The sequence below is a fragment of the Myxine glutinosa genome, chromosome 7 (genome assembly GCF_964187855.1).
Source record: "Myxine glutinosa chromosome 7, kmMyxGlut1.1, whole genome shotgun sequence".
Lineage (NCBI taxonomy): Eukaryota > Metazoa > Chordata > Myxini > Myxiniformes > Myxinidae > Myxine > Myxine glutinosa.
In genome coordinates this window covers 125,737,461-125,754,567 of record NC_136267.1, presented here as the reverse complement: position 1 = coordinate 125,754,567, position 17,107 = coordinate 125,737,461, and the positions used below count along the sequence as shown (strand labels likewise).

The 17,107-nt window shown below is 45.6% G+C and overlaps 1 protein-coding gene across 4 annotated transcripts in view; it reads right to left on the bottom strand.

Moving 5' to 3' along the window:
• The window catches only part of LOC137431634 (protein TANC2), a 384,138-nt gene that overhangs the window by 118,614 nt on the left and 248,417 nt on the right, over positions 1 to 17,107 (bottom strand). For all 4 annotated transcript variants that reach the window (XM_068123171.2, XM_078782260.1, XM_068123170.2 and 1 more), the window contains one exon: positions 14,807 to 15,088. In XM_068123171.2, the coding sequence (XP_067979272.2) occupies positions 14,807 to 15,088 (282 nt within the window). The remainder of the gene's footprint in view (positions 1 to 14,806; positions 15,089 to 17,107) is intronic.

The window sequence follows — 17,107 nt, the reverse complement described above, 5'->3', positions numbered from 1 at the left end:
TCTTTGTGGTCATACAAGGATGGCCTTGTGATAAGTAGAATAGGGATTATGCTAATTCCCCTGTGTGTGAAACCTGTGATCACTCCATTGCTGGTGTTGGCTTAGCGGTTAGGGTGCCGGCTTGGGATCCGAGGATCCTGGGTTCGAATCCCGGTCGATTGCTGAATTAACGCCAGGGGGGTTGACTCACCCTGTCATCCTTCCGAGGTCGGCAAATTGAGTACCAGCTTGCTGGGATGAATGATCACTGTGTGTACCCCGATTTAGAATAGGTACACCGTATCCCTGCGCATCCTTCGAGCGTGACCAAGGGTTGGCGTCAGGAAGGGCATCCGGCCATAAAAAACATTGCCTCAAACAGGGAACCATGATTGTCATTGGGCCCACAAGGCTAACCCCTGCTCTAGCGGGGAAAATGGCCTTAAAACTCCATCTACATCTCACTGTCTGATGATATGGACCAACTTCTATCTACTCATCCCAACTCTCTCTTCCTCATATGTGGTGATTTCAACTGTCATCATGCCAGTTGGCTGGGTGTGGGTACCTCTCTCACCAGCCATGGCTCCTCAGCAAAGGACTTCTGCGACTCACTGGGACTGACACAATCTGTCAATTTCCCGACCCGGATCTCAGTCAACGGAACATCTTCTCTTCTGGACTTGGTTATGACTAACTTCCCTGAAAATGTCTGCTGCTCTTCTTCTGCTCCGATCGGATCATCTGATCATGTCCTTGTTAAAGTGGACATCTCTCTGACCATCCTCAGGGAGCCTGCTCAGCGTCGACGAGTCTGGCATTTCACTCAGGCCAACTGGCACGGTCTTCAAGCAGCCATCAATCATCTGGACTGGTCTCCCATCTCTACCACCTCTGACATCAACTCATCCTGGGAATTCTTCCAAAGTAAATTGCTCTCTCTCATGCACAGATTTATCCCATCTCGTCTTCAGTTGTCATACCCTTCCTCCCGTCCATGGTACACGGAATCTTGTGGTGAGGCTGTTGCCCAGAAACAACTTGCCTTCGTCTCCTGGAAAGCAAATCCAACGGAAGGAAATCTCATTTCCTTTCACAAAGCCCGAAACAAGTGTGTGTCCACCCTCAGGAGAGCCAGGAAACAATATCTCTCCGTTCTCAAGACCGAACTCTCTTATCTGTCTCCCTCTTCCAAATCCTGGTGGCGTCTGGTCAAATCCGTTTCTGGTGTTTGTTCCCCCTCCATCCCCTCCCTTACCTCAAACGGCTACACAGCTGACTCCGCACGTGAAAAAGCTGAATGCCTCAACTCTGTGTTTGCCTCTAAATCTTGTGTCCCAAACCCATCCCTCTCTGTACCCACCATACCCAGTCGTACCCTGCTGCTCCTGGACTCCGTGTCCTTTCCTCCTGACAAGGTGGAAAAGTTTCTGTCAACCCTCGACTCTGATTCTGCAACTGGACCCGACGGCATCAGCCCACGGGTCCTAAAATCCTGCTCTGCTACTCTATCTCACCCTCTCTCTGTTCTCTTCACCCTCTCTTTTGCTCAAGGTCAACTGCCATCTGCTTGGAAATCAGCCAACATCACCGCTTTGCACAAAAAAGGTGCAAAAACAGATCCTAGCAACTACAGACCAATCAGCCTTCTCCCAATTATCAGCAAAGTCATGGAATCCATCATTGCTTCTGATATGAAATCTTTCCTCTTCTCCAATGGCTTGATCTCTGATCATCAATTTGGTTTCAGACCAGGTCACTCTACTCTGGACATGCTGCTTCTGCTGTCTCAACAATGGATGGAGGTCCTCAATGCCAAACAGGAAATTAGAGCTGTCTCCCTCGACATATCACGTGCCTTCGACACGGTCTGGCACCCCGCTCTGCTCACCAAACTCTCCTCCTTTGGTATCCATGGAAATCTCCACGCATGGCTGGCGGACTTCCTCTCTAGTCGTCGTCAACGTGTGGCCCTGAATGGGTTTCTCTCATCTCCTCTTCCTGTTCAGGCTGGAGTTCCCCAAGGCAGTGTTCTGGGCCCCGTGCTTTTTCTGGTCTTCATCAATGATCTCTCTGATTCTCTCGAAAATCCTCTCTATCTCTTTGCTGATGACTCCACTCTCTGCCGCTCCATTCCTCTTCCCTCAGATCGGCAGTCTGCTGCCTCCTCACTCTCTGAAGACCTGGACAAAATCACAGACTGGTCAAACAAGTGGAACATGTCTTTCAATCCTGACAAATCTCACACTCTTACTATGTCTCTCCGAAAAGATCGACTGGACAACCCTCCCATCTACTTTCTCAACAATCCTCTCCAAGAAGTTCTGTCGCTCAAGATTTTGGGTCTCACTATCTGCCATGATCTTTCTTGGGAAAACCACATTTCCAAGCTGGCCTCCAAAGCCAGTCGCCGACTGGGCATCCTCCGTCGTGCGAAGTCCTTCCTCGGCACACCTGAGCTCCTCACCACATACAAGGCTTTCATCCGCAGCTCAATGGAATACTGTTCTCCCCTATGGGCCGGTGCTCCTGCCTCACACCTAGCTCGGCTTCACGCTGTTGAAACCAAAGCTTTCAGAATTATTGGAATCTCCCGCGATGAAGCTATCTCTGAGGGCCTTTCACTCACTCACCGCAGGCAGGTAGGTGGTCTTTCTGTCTTCTACCGACTCCTCTCCGGCCTTGCACCCCCAGCTCTCTCTGTGCTCTGTCCCCCAAATATTCCTACAGGTCGCACAAGATCTGCCAGCAACCCTCTGATGGTTAAACTGCCGAAATCTCGGCTCTCCGCTCACCTTCACTCTTTCATTCCTCTTTTCTCCCGCCTCTGGAACAAACTCCCTCACTCCCTTCAATCCCACTCCTCCCTCCAGGTCTTTAAAACAGCTGTTCACCACCATCTCTTATCTTCCCCCATCCAAAACCTTGATCTTTTCTACCCCCGCTAATTCACCCCAGATCCACCTTGTTTGAAATTCCAACTTCTTTCCTGGAAGTCCTGGCAGTGTCCATATGTTTTATACCTCTCCCACTGCCCCCTTCCCACGCCCCCCCCCCCCCCAAAGCCCTCGCCCTCTCTCAGATCTCTCGATGTCTCCATGTCTCTCGGTCCCTGCTCTCAAATGTTGTGTTTGTGTCCTTCCCCCTCTCTCCCCATCTTGTCTACCGCTCCCTATGTTATATGTTTTATGTGTCGGTTTGTCTTTCTGTGTGATTAATGTTCGCTCTTTCACGAGCCTCGATCTTGTATACAAAAAAAAAAAAAAAAAAAAAAAAAAAAAAAAAAAAAAAACGATCATTCATTCATTCATTCACTCCATTGCCCCGTATGGCAACGCACCGAGACACCAGTTAGGAATCCATCCCCCATCCCATTAGCGAACACACCAATAAAATTCCCCTCTCACAATAAAATTAACCGGAACCCAGAAGACACACTTGGGATGACAACCCCAACTTGGCAGACACACATTGCTTGGGCAGGCTGAGGCCACGCCCACCTCGCAAAGGATTAGTCGAAGGGTTTGATGGGGAGATAACACCATTGGACAAGATACCACCAATAGAGCGACGAGGCAGGATGAGGGTCGCGGTTGGTCAAGGTAGGGACAAGAAGCTGGCCACTGATTGGTGGAAGGAAGACACGAGGCAGGATGAAGGCCACCGATTGGCAGAGTAAGGAGGGACTGGTGATTGGCCAGGGGAGGGGCAAGAAGCTTCCCTCGAATTAGAGGACGCGAGGGGCGAGCAAGAAGCGACGCGCTGATTGGGAGAGAAAGAGAGCTGACATCACGAGACGGCCGATAAAAAAAACTGGCTGGCTGACATTTTGTCTGCTTGTTTTTGGATCGCTTCATGCCTGGACCTCTTCCCTCTGCTCCCTCGTGATTCCTCTCCCTCGACCTCTTGCTCCTGGTGCCTGCGTATGAGTGCTGTGGCGTGAGATGGACCGTACAGCGAGGCCTGTGTTCGCGCCAAGGTCGGGCGGTTTTCCCGCCAACTGGGGCCACGTCGGACTGCGCGCTTTGGGCCTGATGATCCCTGACACACCTCAGCCAGACGAGATAAGTCTCCACGATAAAACAGAATGGTTCTTTTCATTTATATCCTCCCTTGTCTGTTGTTTAAGTCTGGTGTGTGGGATCCCAAATTAGATTTTAGCTTTATCGTCATGTTTCCTTGTCCCGACATTCCGTTAAATAAATCTATTATTTTTGTACATTTAATTCCGCGTTCGTGAGTTTAATTACTTTGCAGGTTTGAAGGCTGCTCGATCCCCCGCGTCAGGTAAAATCTCCCGCTTCTTCTTCTTCTCTTTTCCTTCCACGCTTGCATCGTGAGTCCGTATTTGATCGTCGCCTCAAATGAACGCTCAATTGGTCATCCGTGGTGTGCTCCGTTTTAATAGAGCCGTCCGCACGACAATATTGAACTGAAACTTGGTAGGAGATATGTATTGCAAAGCTTCACTTCAACGGACTCCATCCATTGGTCATCCAACCTTGTGATTCGAGCACAGAAACCTTCGATCTGAATTGCCCTTAACAGAGTTGACATGACTGTGTTAACCTCTTCAGCAGATTAAAAACACCTTCCCCAAAGCTGGATATTAATATTAAAAACACCTTCCCCCAAGCTGGGTATTAATTTGAGGGGGTGGGGAGGGAGGGGAGGCAAAAGTCATATGGACTTGAATGTGGCGAATTGGTGGATGAGGTCAAACTTCGCATTCCCATGGACCATATTAGGTACGTAAAGGACATTACTTTTTTTATGTAACGCACAATTCAGAAATGTTGTGGAGGAAGATGGTATCATCCAGAAGAGTTGGAATGTTTTGCATTGTAGGTCTCAGATCACACAAAACTATGTGGTAGATTTTGTCCCATTCACTTGTACATCCTTTGGGACTGCCCAGTTTAGTAAAACGATTCGATTAAAAATAATCTGAAGCATCTTGATGTTCCCTCGATGGTGTTGGGCCTTTTTTGGGTGTGGAGAAGTCAGCCCTTTCCACTCCGCTTTTGGCTTGTAGTTGCACCATTAGGTTTCATCGATGATTATTCCAACAATGTGTCACATTCCCCAAGAGAACGGCAAAGATGATGTTGGTTCAGACACAGAGCAAGCTGGTTTAGACTTTGCTTCTCCATTAGGACGGGACACCCACTGTGCAAATGCCTTTCTATTCCCAGATCCTCAGTGACAACATGAGGTAGTGCTGATGTCGGTATTCCCAACTGTGATAAGTTCTTGGATTGTGACGCATCCATCTTCAAGGAAGAGTTCGCTAATAACAGCGACCTCGTCCATGCACTGTCTATCGGATTACCTGCCTGAACGCGGTTCGTCGTGAACATCAACTTTTTCTTCCAAGAAACAAATGATATCCACTGCTGAACGCTTCCCAAGTTCAGACAAGTGTTAGGAAGAAATGAAAAATATTTATTGATGCATTTTATGTGCATTTTACAAAAGCATGAACATTAATTTAACAGGAGCTTGGATGTCTTCTTTACTGACACTTCGTGCCATGGCATAGTCGTTGGTACTAGATACCATTTTATTATAATTCACCAATTGTCTGTCTGTCCGTCCGTCTGTTCCCAGGTACCGCAAAAACGGCTGAACCGATCGCAACGAAATTTCCGGTGGGTAATCCTGGGACCTCCTGGAGTAAAATAGGCTATATTGTTTTTTCCGAATTCCAATTTTTTTAAATTTTCCAGTTTTTTCAAACACGATAGAATAATATTTACCGATATGAACAGTGATGTGGCTTTTATTGAAATTCTACAAATACTGTTTAGATTTTGATGATTTGCGTGTGATATGATTTAAAGGATGTTTACATAAATCGTTTAAAATAAAATAAAAGCCTTAAATTTCTGATATTTTGCCTTTTCATTTGGGCCTCCCAATTGAAGCCCCGCCACTAGGGCGGGTACCGTTGCTAGTTATAATAATTTCTGAAACAAATGAAATAGTCAGACACACTTGAAATTGACTAGACGTCAGTGAAGAACGAGATAGTACATGTAATTCCACGATCACCAAGCCCGAGACCTTCAACTTAAAAGTTACAAGTAGTGTGGCAGAAACATTTGGATTGACCCTCGTATATATGCAAACACAGGTACCGTTGCTAGTTCGGATTCAGATCAGATTCAGTTTAAGTGTAATTTTCCATTTCCATTTCAAATGAAATGTTTTGCCATGGAGATTGCATGGATGTGCTTGATTATATATACCTGTCAGCAATGGTTGTGGCTGAAACAGCCGAATCCACTAATTAGAAGGGGTGTCCACATACTTTTGGCCATGTCGTGTATCTCTGGCACACTGAACAAATTCCAAATCCCTGTCCTAACCGACATCAGTGACACAGCCACGCCCTCAGCCAATGACGCTACTCTGCAGCCGTGTGATGCATACGAAAGAAGAATATTTACATTCGGTATTTACAATAGAAATTAACATACAAAGAGCTCCCAGTTTCCACTGGGCCGACACTACATAAGCAATCCTGAGATTTTTTTTTTTTTTTTTTTTTGTATACTGAATCTAGGCTCGTGAAAGAGCTAACATTTACTTCACAAACAAATCAACCAGACAAACAAAATACCCAAAAAGAGGGAGCGGAAGACAAGATGGGGAGAGAAGGGGAAGCACACAAACACAACATCCGAGAGCAGGGAGATGTGTGGAAGGGAGAGGGCCCGGGGGGAGGAGGCATGGGAAGGGGGGGGGGGGGGGGGAGGGAGAAGTATAAAACACAAGGACACCAAGGACTTCCTGGACAGAAGTTGGTATTTCAAAAAAGTGGAATTTGGGGTGAAATTAGCGGGGGTAGAAAAGATCAAGGTTTTGGATGGGGGAAGATAAGAGATGGTGGTGAACAGCTGTTTTAAAGACTTGGAGGGTGGAGTGGGATTGAAGAGAGTGAGGGAGTTTGTTCCAGAGGTGGGAGAAAAGAGGAATGAAGGAGTGAAGGTGAGCAGAGAGTCTTGATTTTGGCGGTTTAACCATAAGAGGGTTGCATGCAGATGTTGTGCGACCTGTAGGAATATTTGGGGGACAGAGCCCAGAGAGAGCTGGGGGGGCAAGGCCAGAGAGGAGTCGGTAGAAGACGGAAAGACCACCACCCTACCTGCAGTGAGTGAGTGAAAGGCCCTTGGAGTTAGATCCATCGCGGGAGATGCCAATGATTCTGAACGCTTTGGTTTCAACAGCGTGAAGACGAGCTAGGTGTGAGGCAGGAGCACCAGCCCAGAGGGGAGAGCAGTATTCCATTGAGCTGCGGATGAAAGCCTTGTATGTGGTGAGGAGCTCAGGTGTGCCAAGGAAGGACTTCGCACGACGGAGGATGCCCAGTCGGCGACTGGCTTTGGAGGCCAGATTTGAAATGTGGTTTTCCCAGGAAAGATAATGGCAGATAGTGAGACCCAAAAGCTTGAGTGACAGAACTTCTTGGAGAGGATTATTCAGAAAGTGGATGGGAGGGTTGTCCAGTCGGTCTTTTCGGAGACCGACTGGACAACCCAGTGTCCTCAGCCAATGTTCAGACCCAGAGATCGATTATTCTTGGGCGAACGACACAATCGTATTGCGTTTGCCAGTGCAAGAAAGGAGCAGGCCACCAAGACTTCCAAGCATTTTCCAGGCACATATCAAATGCACAGATATAGTTTCTCTTCACATACAAATTATAGTATTGGGAAACAGATTCAAAAATACACGAAATACGCTTTTTAGATTTTTCAGAAATGCACAACTCCACAAAACCATGAAAGCCCACTTGGAGTTTGCAAAAAAGCACCTAAAGGACTCTCAGACTGTGAAAAACAAGATTCTGTGGGCTTTCATGTGTCTTTCACTGAGGAGAGGCTTCCGTCTGGCCACTTTGCCATAAATCCCAGATCGGTGGAGTGTTGCAGTGATGGCTGTCCTTCTGGAAGTTTCTCCCATCTCCACACAGGATCTCTGGAGCTCAGTCAGAGTGACCATCGGGTTCTTGGTCACCTCTCTTACCAAGGCCCTTCTCCCCCGATTGCTCAGTTTGGCCGGGTGGCCAGCTCTAGGACGAGTCCTGATTGTTCCAAACTTCTTCCATTTAAGAATTATGGAGGCCACTGTGCTCTTGGGAACCTTCAATGCAGCAGAATTTTTTTGTAGGCTTCCCCAGATGTGTGCCTCGACACAATCCTGTCTCTGAGCTCTGCAGGCAGTTCCTTCGACCTCATGGCTTGGTTTTTGCTCTGATATGCATTGTCAGCTGTGAGACCTTATATAGACAGGTGTGTGCCTTTCCACATCATGTCCAATCAATTGGATTTACCGCAGGTGGACTCCAATCAAGGTGTAGAACCATCTCAAAGATGATCAAGAGAAATGGGAGGCACCTGAGCTAAATTTCAAGTGTCATAGCAAAGGGTATGAATGCTTATGTCAATGCGATATTTCAGTTTTTTATTTTTAATAAATTTGCAAAACTTTCTAAAATCCTGTCTTGTCCTTGTAATTATGGGGTATTGAGTGTAGATTGATGAGGGAAAAAATTAATTTAAACGATTTCAGCATAAGGCTGCAACATAACAAAATGTGAAAAAAGTGAAGGGGTCTGAATACTTTCTGAATGCACTGTGTATATATATATATATATATATATATATACACATATATGGGAATGTACGCTGGATCAGCACGCATCCTTGGACGACTCCTAAGCACTATCCCGACACACACCAGTGTGTGTGCTATGGAATGAGGTGTTTTTACAGCGGCCCGAGTGCAAATCCTGCCACCAACCTCCTTGAGAGAGGACTAAGTACCCTGGTACTCATTCACCAACCTCGGAAGGATGACAGGCTGAGTCAACCCCACCTGGTGTTAATTCAACAGCTGAACGGGATTCAAACTCAGGACCTTAGGATCCCAAGCACGCCGCCTTAACCATTTGGCCAACACAGGTATAAGGATATGCACCGATGAATTACGCAGTGTACAGCTAGCTTTATTGTAATCAGCAGTCAGGACATTTGAAGGTAATATAGTTATTATTTATTAATTATTATTTTGATTAACATCAAACAAAAGGAAAAACTACGATTGAGGAAAAATTCTTTTTAGAATGGCTCGGATGCCGAAATACAGATGTAATTAATGAGTGAAATGTCTTCAGGAATTTATTTTGAAGGGCTTAATTAAATACATGAATAAATAAATAAATATGTTACATTAATGATTCGTACTTTAGAATGTACGTTTTTAATGAAACAGTAAATTGGAAAACCCTCAGTCATGCAAACGGCTGTTCTACGCAGTCGTTTTCGGTAAATGGTGGACGAGTGATTGCATAAAACAAAGTGTATTACGTGTGTTTGTAGATTGGGTTTTTTCAATTGTAGCTCGTTGTACAAATCAATAATTCACAAAATCAACAGCTCAAGTGAAGCTGAGACAGAAATAAAAGAAAAAGTGGTATTGTGATCAACAGCGTTCTCTATTTAAATAAAGAGAAAATTTAATGGCATGGAAATGAACTGCCGACTTGATGCTGAGATACAAACCATTAAAACGTCAATTTCTAACAGTTCAAGGACAGTGGAATGGGCATTTGAATCTGGAAAATGATGCGGCGATGGTAACTATCTCTAAATCCAAGGATCCCTGTTATCCTTATTATATGAGTGTTCTTACTCAAACACCCTCCCTTTGCAGGGAGACATCATGGCATCCACAGTGGGTGCCAACATTTCCATAGCTGAGAATAATTCCTGTACACAGGTCGCTACTGAAACGCATGGTGCTCCAGGAGCCCTCAACCAGGGAGGAAGTTTCAATTTGGCCAGAATAAGGCACAACAGCCAACTCTTTTTATGAGATCTTTAGTGCATACAAGCTAATGTAAGTAGTTCAGAGAGCTGGCCTAACAAAACTTCCTTTTTTGTATACAAGGTCAAGGCTCATGGAAGAGCAAGAACACTGAATTGAGCAGAATGCAACAGAAGAAAAGGGATAGTACAAAGAGAGGGGGTGGGGGGGACATCAACTGAAGGGTAAAATAGAGAGAGACTTGGAAAAATAATGTGAATGAGGGGAATAATGCAGAATACTTGGAAAAATAATGTGAATAAAAACCACCTTTAGAGGCCATTTTTCCCCGCAAGCGGGGGTTGGCCTTTTTCGGGGACCGTGGTTGTTGTTGTTTTTTTTTGTTTGTTTTTTTTGGTCCCCTTTTTGAAGCAATGTTCTACGGCCGGATGCCCTTACTGCCGCCAACCCTTTTTGTCGCCTTTTTACAACAAACAGGGAATTACCAATGAACTGGTACTCAATTTGCCGACCTCGGAAGGATGACAGGCTGAGTCAACCCCCCTGGCGTTAATTCAGCGATCGACCGGGATTCGAACCCAGGATCCTAGGATCCTAAGCTGGCACCCTAGCCGCTAGCCCAACACCAGGTTACTAGCCCAGCACCAGGTTGTGAATTGGAAAAAAATGGAAAATGAGGGGAATAATGGATTTGAAAAATTGGAAAAATAATGTGAATGAGGGGAATAATGCAGAATACTTGGAAAAATAATGTGAATAAAAACCACCTTTAGAGGCCATTTTTCCCCACAAGCGGGAGGTTAGCCTTTTTCGGGGACCGTGGTTGTTGTTGTTTTTTTTTGTTTGTTTTTTTTGGTCCCCTTTTTGAAGCAATGTTTTACGGCCGGATGCCCTTCCTGCCGCCAACCCTTTTTGTCGCCTTTTTACAACAAACAGGGAATTACCAGTGAACTGTTTATTACCTTCCCTATTACCTTCAAAGTGAAATTACCTTCCTCACTCGCCCTGCACTGCCCTCTCTCCACCTCACCCCCAGGAATACCTTTGGCTACGGCTTCCCCTTCGCTCCCACCTTTTGTTCATATGTGTGTTGTACCGTCCACCAAACAGTGATGACTCCATCTACATCTCACTGTCTGATAACATGGACCAACTTCTATCTACCCATCCCAACTCTCTCTTCCTCATATGTGGTGATTTCAATTGTCACCATGCCAGTTGGCTGGGTGTGGGTACCTCTCTCACCAGCCATGGCTCTTCAGCAAAGGACTTCTGTGACTCACTGGGACTGACACAATCTGTCAATTTCCCGACCCGGATCTCAATCAATGGAGCATCTTCTCTTCTGGACTTGGTTATGACTAACTTCCCTGAAAATGTCTGCTGCTCTTCTTCTGCTCCAATCGGCTCATCTGATCATGTGCTTGTTAAAGTGGACATCTCTCTGACCATTCTCAGAGAGCCTCCTCAGCGTCGACGAGTCTGGCATTTCACTCAGGCCAACTGGCATGGTCTTCAAGCAGCCATCAATCATCTGGACTGGTCTCCCATCTCTACCGCCTCTGACATCAACTCATCCTGGGAATTCTTCCAAAGTAAACTGCTCTCTCTCATGCACAGATTTATCCCATCTCGTCTTCAGTTGTCATACCCTTCCTCCCGTCCATGGTACACGGAATCTTGTGGTGAGGCTATTGCCCAAAAACAACTTGCTTTCGTCTCCTGGAAAGCAAATCCAACGGAAGGAAATCTCATTTCCTTTCACAAAGCCCGAAACAAGTGTGTGTCCACCCTCAGGAGAGCCAGGAAACAATATCTCTCCGTTCTCAGGACAGAACTCTCTTATCTGTCTCCCTCTTCCATATCCTGGTGGCGTCTGGTCAAATCTGTTTCTGGTGTTTGTTCCCCCTCCATCCCCTCCCTCACCTCAAACGGCCACACGGCTGACTCCGCCCGTGAAAAAGCTGAATGCCTCAACTCTGTGTTTGCCTCTAAATCTTGTGTCCCAAACCCATCCCTCTCTGTACCCACCGTACCCAGTCGTACCCAGCTGCTCCTGGACTCTGTGTCCTTTCCTCCTGACAAGGTGGAAAAGTTTCTGTCAACCCTCGACTCTGATTCTGCAACTGGACCTGACGGCATCAGCCCATGGGTCCTAAAATCTTGTTCTTCCGCTCTTTCACTCCCTCTCTCTGTTCTCTTCACACTCTCTTTTGCTCAAGGTCATCTGCCATCTGCTTGGAAATCTGCCAACATCACCGCTTTGCACAAAAAAGGTGCAAAAACAGATCCCAGCAACTACAGACCAATCAGCCTTCTCTCAATTATCAGTAAAGTCATGGAATCCATCATTGCTTCAGATATGAAATCTTTCCTCTTCTCCAACGGCTTGATCGCTGATCATCAATTTGGTTTCAGACCTGGTCACTCTACTCTGGACATGCTGCTTCTGCTTTCTCAGCAATGGATGGAGGTCCTCAATGCCAAACAGGAAATTCGAGCTGTCTCCCTTGACATATCACGTGCCTTCGATACGGTCTGGCACCCCGCCCTGCTCACCAAACTCTCCTCTGTTGGTATCCATGGAAATCTCCACGCATGGCTGGCGGACTTCCTCTCTAGTCGTAGTCAACGTGTGGCGCTGAATGGGTTTCTCTCATCTCCTCTTCCTGTTCAGGCTGGAGTTCCCCAAGGTAGTGTTCTGGGCCCTGTGCTTTTTCTGGTCTTCATCAATGATCTCCCCGACTCTCTTGAAAATCCTCTCTATCTCTTTGCTGATGACTCTACTCTCTGTCGCTCCATTCTTCATCCCTCAGATCGACAGTCTGCAGCCTCCTCACTCTCTGCAGACCTGGACAAAATCACAGACTGGGCAAACAAGTGGAACATGTCTTTCAATCCTGACAAATCTCACACTCTTACAATGTCTCTCCGAAAAGACCGACTGGACAACCCTCCCATCTACTTTCTGAATAATCCTCTCCAAGAAGTTCTGTCACTCAAACTTTTGGGTCTCACTATCTGCCATGATCTTTCCTGGGAAAACCACATTTCAAATCTGGCCTCCAAAGCCAGTCGCCGACTGGGCATCCTCCGTCGTGCGAAGTCCTTCCTTGGCACACCTGAGCTCCTCACCACGTACAAGGCTTTCATCCGCAGCTCAATGGAATACTGCTCTCCCCTCTGGGCTGGTGCTCCTGCCTCACACCTAGCTCGTCTTCACGCTGTTGAAAGCAAAGCATTCAGAATCATTGGAATCTCCCGCGATGAAGCTAACTCCAAGGGCCTCTCACTCACTCACCGCAGGCAGGTTGGTGGTCTTTCCGTCTTCTACCGACTCCTCTCTGGCCTTGCCCCCCCAGCTCTCTCTGGGCTCTGTCCCGCAAATATTCCTACAGGTCGCACAAGATCTGCCTGCAACCCTCTTATGGTTAAACTGCCAAAATCAAGACTGTCTGCTCACCTTCACTCCTTCATTCCTCTTTTCTCCCGCCTCTGGAACAAACTCCCTCACTCTCTTCAATCCCACTCCACCCTCCAGGTCTTTGAAACAGCTGTTCACCACCATCTCTTATCTTCCCCCATCCAAAACCTTGATCTTTTCTATCCCCGATAATTTCACCCCAATTCCACTTTTTGAAATACCAACTTCTGACCTGGAAGTCCTTGGTGTCCTTGTGTTTTATACTTCTCCCACCCCCCACCCCCCGCCCCCACCCCTTCCCACGCCTCCTCCCCCCGAGCCCTCTCCCTCCCACACATCTCCCTGCTCTCAAATGTTGTGTGCTCTCAAGTGTTTGTGTGCCTCCCATTCTCTTGGCTTCCGCTCCCTCTTTTTATATATTTTGTTTTTTTGTTTGTGAAGTAAATGTCATGGGGGGTTCTGGAATGTCAGCTCTTTCACGAGCCTCGATTCAGTATACAAAAAAAAAACAAAAAAAAACAAAACAATTTGCCGACCTCGGAAGGATGACAGGCTGAGTCAACCCCCCTGGCGTTAATTCAGCGATCGACCGGGATTCGAACCCAGGATCCTAGGATCCTAAGCTGGCACCCTAGCCGCTAGCCCAACACCAGGTTACTAGCCCAACACCAGGTTGTGAATTGGAAAAAAATGGAAAATGAGGGGAATAATGGATTGGAAAAATTGGAAAAATAATGTGAATGAGGGGAATAATGCAGAATACTTGGAAAAATAATGTGAATGAGGGGAATAATGCAGAATACTTGGAAAAATAATGTGAATGAGGGGAATAATGCAGAATACTTGGAAAAATAATGTGAATGAGGGGAATAATGCAGAATACTTGGAAAAATAATGTGAATGGGGGAATAATGCAGAATACAGAATACAGAATACAGAAAACAGAAAACAGCAAACTCTCAGGAAGGAAAAAATGGAATTTTGGAAGGAGGTGAACTTGAAGATTAACGTGAGTTGAAAATATCATGGTTTTGGATTGGGGATGATCTGAAATGGTGCTTTATGATACTGCTTTCACTTAATACTGATACTCCTCATATATCAGATACTAATACTGATGAAATTGTTTAAAATTAAAAGACTTCAAGAGCTCAGAATATAATGTACTATTTCTTTTCTCATTGTTTTATGGACAATGCATTAATGCATCCTTTGGATTATAATCACAAATTCCTCAAAGCTATCCTGGCACCATATATGTACTTATGCAATTGTAACACAATCAACTCGCAACTTAATGTTTTCATTCACTCAATAAAAGGTTAAACTATTCACAAATTTGGTGTTGGTTCAATGTTGATGACCACTCAAAAGGAAAGCGTTACGAGCGATGCAATGTCGTGTTTGCAAAGCACTACAACGAGGAGAAACGCCAGTGTACATTATTGAAATGAACTCATTCAGCCAATGATACAATCCCATTATTGTGCATATTTACAAACATCCCTGCACCAATTACAAGAGATCATTTGTTGGTTTGCATTTGTTTGTAGAAACAGCTGGAGTTACCTTATAGCTAGAGCTCTTGAGCACAAGGTGCCCTCGTTCAATAAGGTCAAGGGTGAGCCGAAGGTAAAGGAAAGAGCCGTGGCTGAGCTGGCACAGGTGGCTTCCAAGACGGCCTAAGGCAATGGTATCCAGGCGCCCTGTTCCCAAGGACACATTCTGCTGGATCTCAACGCTGCCTTGGACCCGGCTTGAGACATAAGTCTGGAGGTCAGCGCCGAGTTCCTCACGCTCACCAAGGACATCTAGGCTCACCGTATGGAAGGGGAATCTGGCTGTAATGGCCTGCATTCATAACCGCGCACAAAGAAAATCATCAAAACCAGAGTCAAACAAGCCATGGAAGCTCGTCGTGAACAGGATTGCTGCACATGCCCATAGAATACAGGTAAACATGTTTGCAAATGAAAGGTGTGCAGTAAACAAGGCTACAAGCATATTCACTCCACACAGCCTCTCTTGGGAGTGAGTAGCAAGGAACAAAAACAAAAAACTCAAAATTCGACTGTCGCAAAAGCAAAGTCAACACATTCCGGATGCCTTACGGCCCGTGAGAACACTTCCAGCCCAAAGTACTCGTGGTTATTTATTCGTTTGCTCCGTTCCCCTTGGTCATTTATCCTTCAACTTACTCGACTCCCAACAGGCTTGTGACTACAAAAGCAACACGTTCTGGACCAAAATCTAATGTGGCGAAACAAAGAAAAACAAACAAACAACAGAAAACCATGGTAAGTCTGAGCCCTGAAAACCCTTTAAACTTATTATTTATCATAATACCGATACCGCATAATGACGATGATCGGTGATAAGAGTGAAATGAGAGTTAGCTCAACTTCTGAAAAGATTCACGTCGACCAAGATAAATGCATGATGCCAAATTGCATGATGCGTTGACATTGTAGTTCTTTTTAATATGTCCGACAAAAGTTAATCAAAGAACCTTCAAAACATACTGTGATCAAAGGCCTACACTGCGGTACGAGAAACCTAATCACAAAGGACAAGAGCAACAGCTGCAACGTGGAACTGCCTGTCTGAACCGTTTAGTCGTTGTTCCTCGAGATGCTCGAACCCCACTCGGCAATGTTCTCCCCGACACCAGCCTGCAGACAGCAGCGCTTCTCTGGTTATTCTGACAATCAGCCGCATTCTGCACTGAGACTCAACAGTCATCTGTCTACATAAAAGCAACTTCCATTAACTTCCCCCATGTCTCCTATCTACACTCAACCATGCTCTGTCATTTTAAACCTTCAAATCCGAAGAGAACTTCCAAAATTAGTTTCGATTTTCTAATTCTTCGCTCCTGGCATGTGTTCGGCAGTTCCACACCAGAGAACAGAGATCATTTGAATATCCTTATGTTGCAAAAGTTATATCATCAATTTGGCTAAATCAATAATGAATTAAAGGTCAGTCACCAACTGACCAGTAAGGATTCTCCTGGGCTGGTGCGGGTTTGTGAGATGAACATCAGTGCAAGATATTTTTAACAGCTTTGTTTCACCCTGAATCAATGGAAATGTGACAACACTTCTCAATGTGGGGGGTGTCGGTGCGTTTCCTGTGTCAACGCCGATTGGTGGATTGTGTGAGGATTGTATTTTCCACAGATGAAACAACCTTCGTGCAGCCCAGGCTGTTATCGGAGACCCGTCAGCAGGCAGGGACCATTTTTATTATTCAACTTCGTAAACAACCAATTTCGAGACAACAAAGCAGAAATCCACTAACCGGCTGAAGTCTGACATCTGCTATAAAGATTATGCAAAATTACAATGACTGTCCTTTCACATTAGAGACTAGTGCTACGCACAGGTGGGAAGCCAGAAGCAAACAGGCAATGCAGATACGGCGAATGCTAAAGCATGAAACCAATAAATTCTACATTCCTGTAGCACCCTCAGTCGCACGTCGGACATGGACAGCAAGTTCGTGAAGGACTTCCATGAAAAACGTACCCGTTCGCAAACAAACGGATACGTTCACATATAGAAACATCGATCATGAGTCCGTGGCAAATCTGCATATGGTGATCCATAAAGATCACGTTTAGAAAGTAGAAACCATCACGGCATGTCGTCATTTACTTGAACTCGATATCTTTTTTCATTCCAAACAACATAACTCCAATCACAAATTAATCACACAATAAACTTTTAACAACATTGTTAATGTTTCCTTCATTGTAAAAACTACCAAGTCAACAGTTAAAAGGATTTTGAGCCGATAGGTGTTATAGCCTTGGCAAGATCGATGGAGACAGCGATCTGTTAGCATATACACCGTCCCAATAGCTAT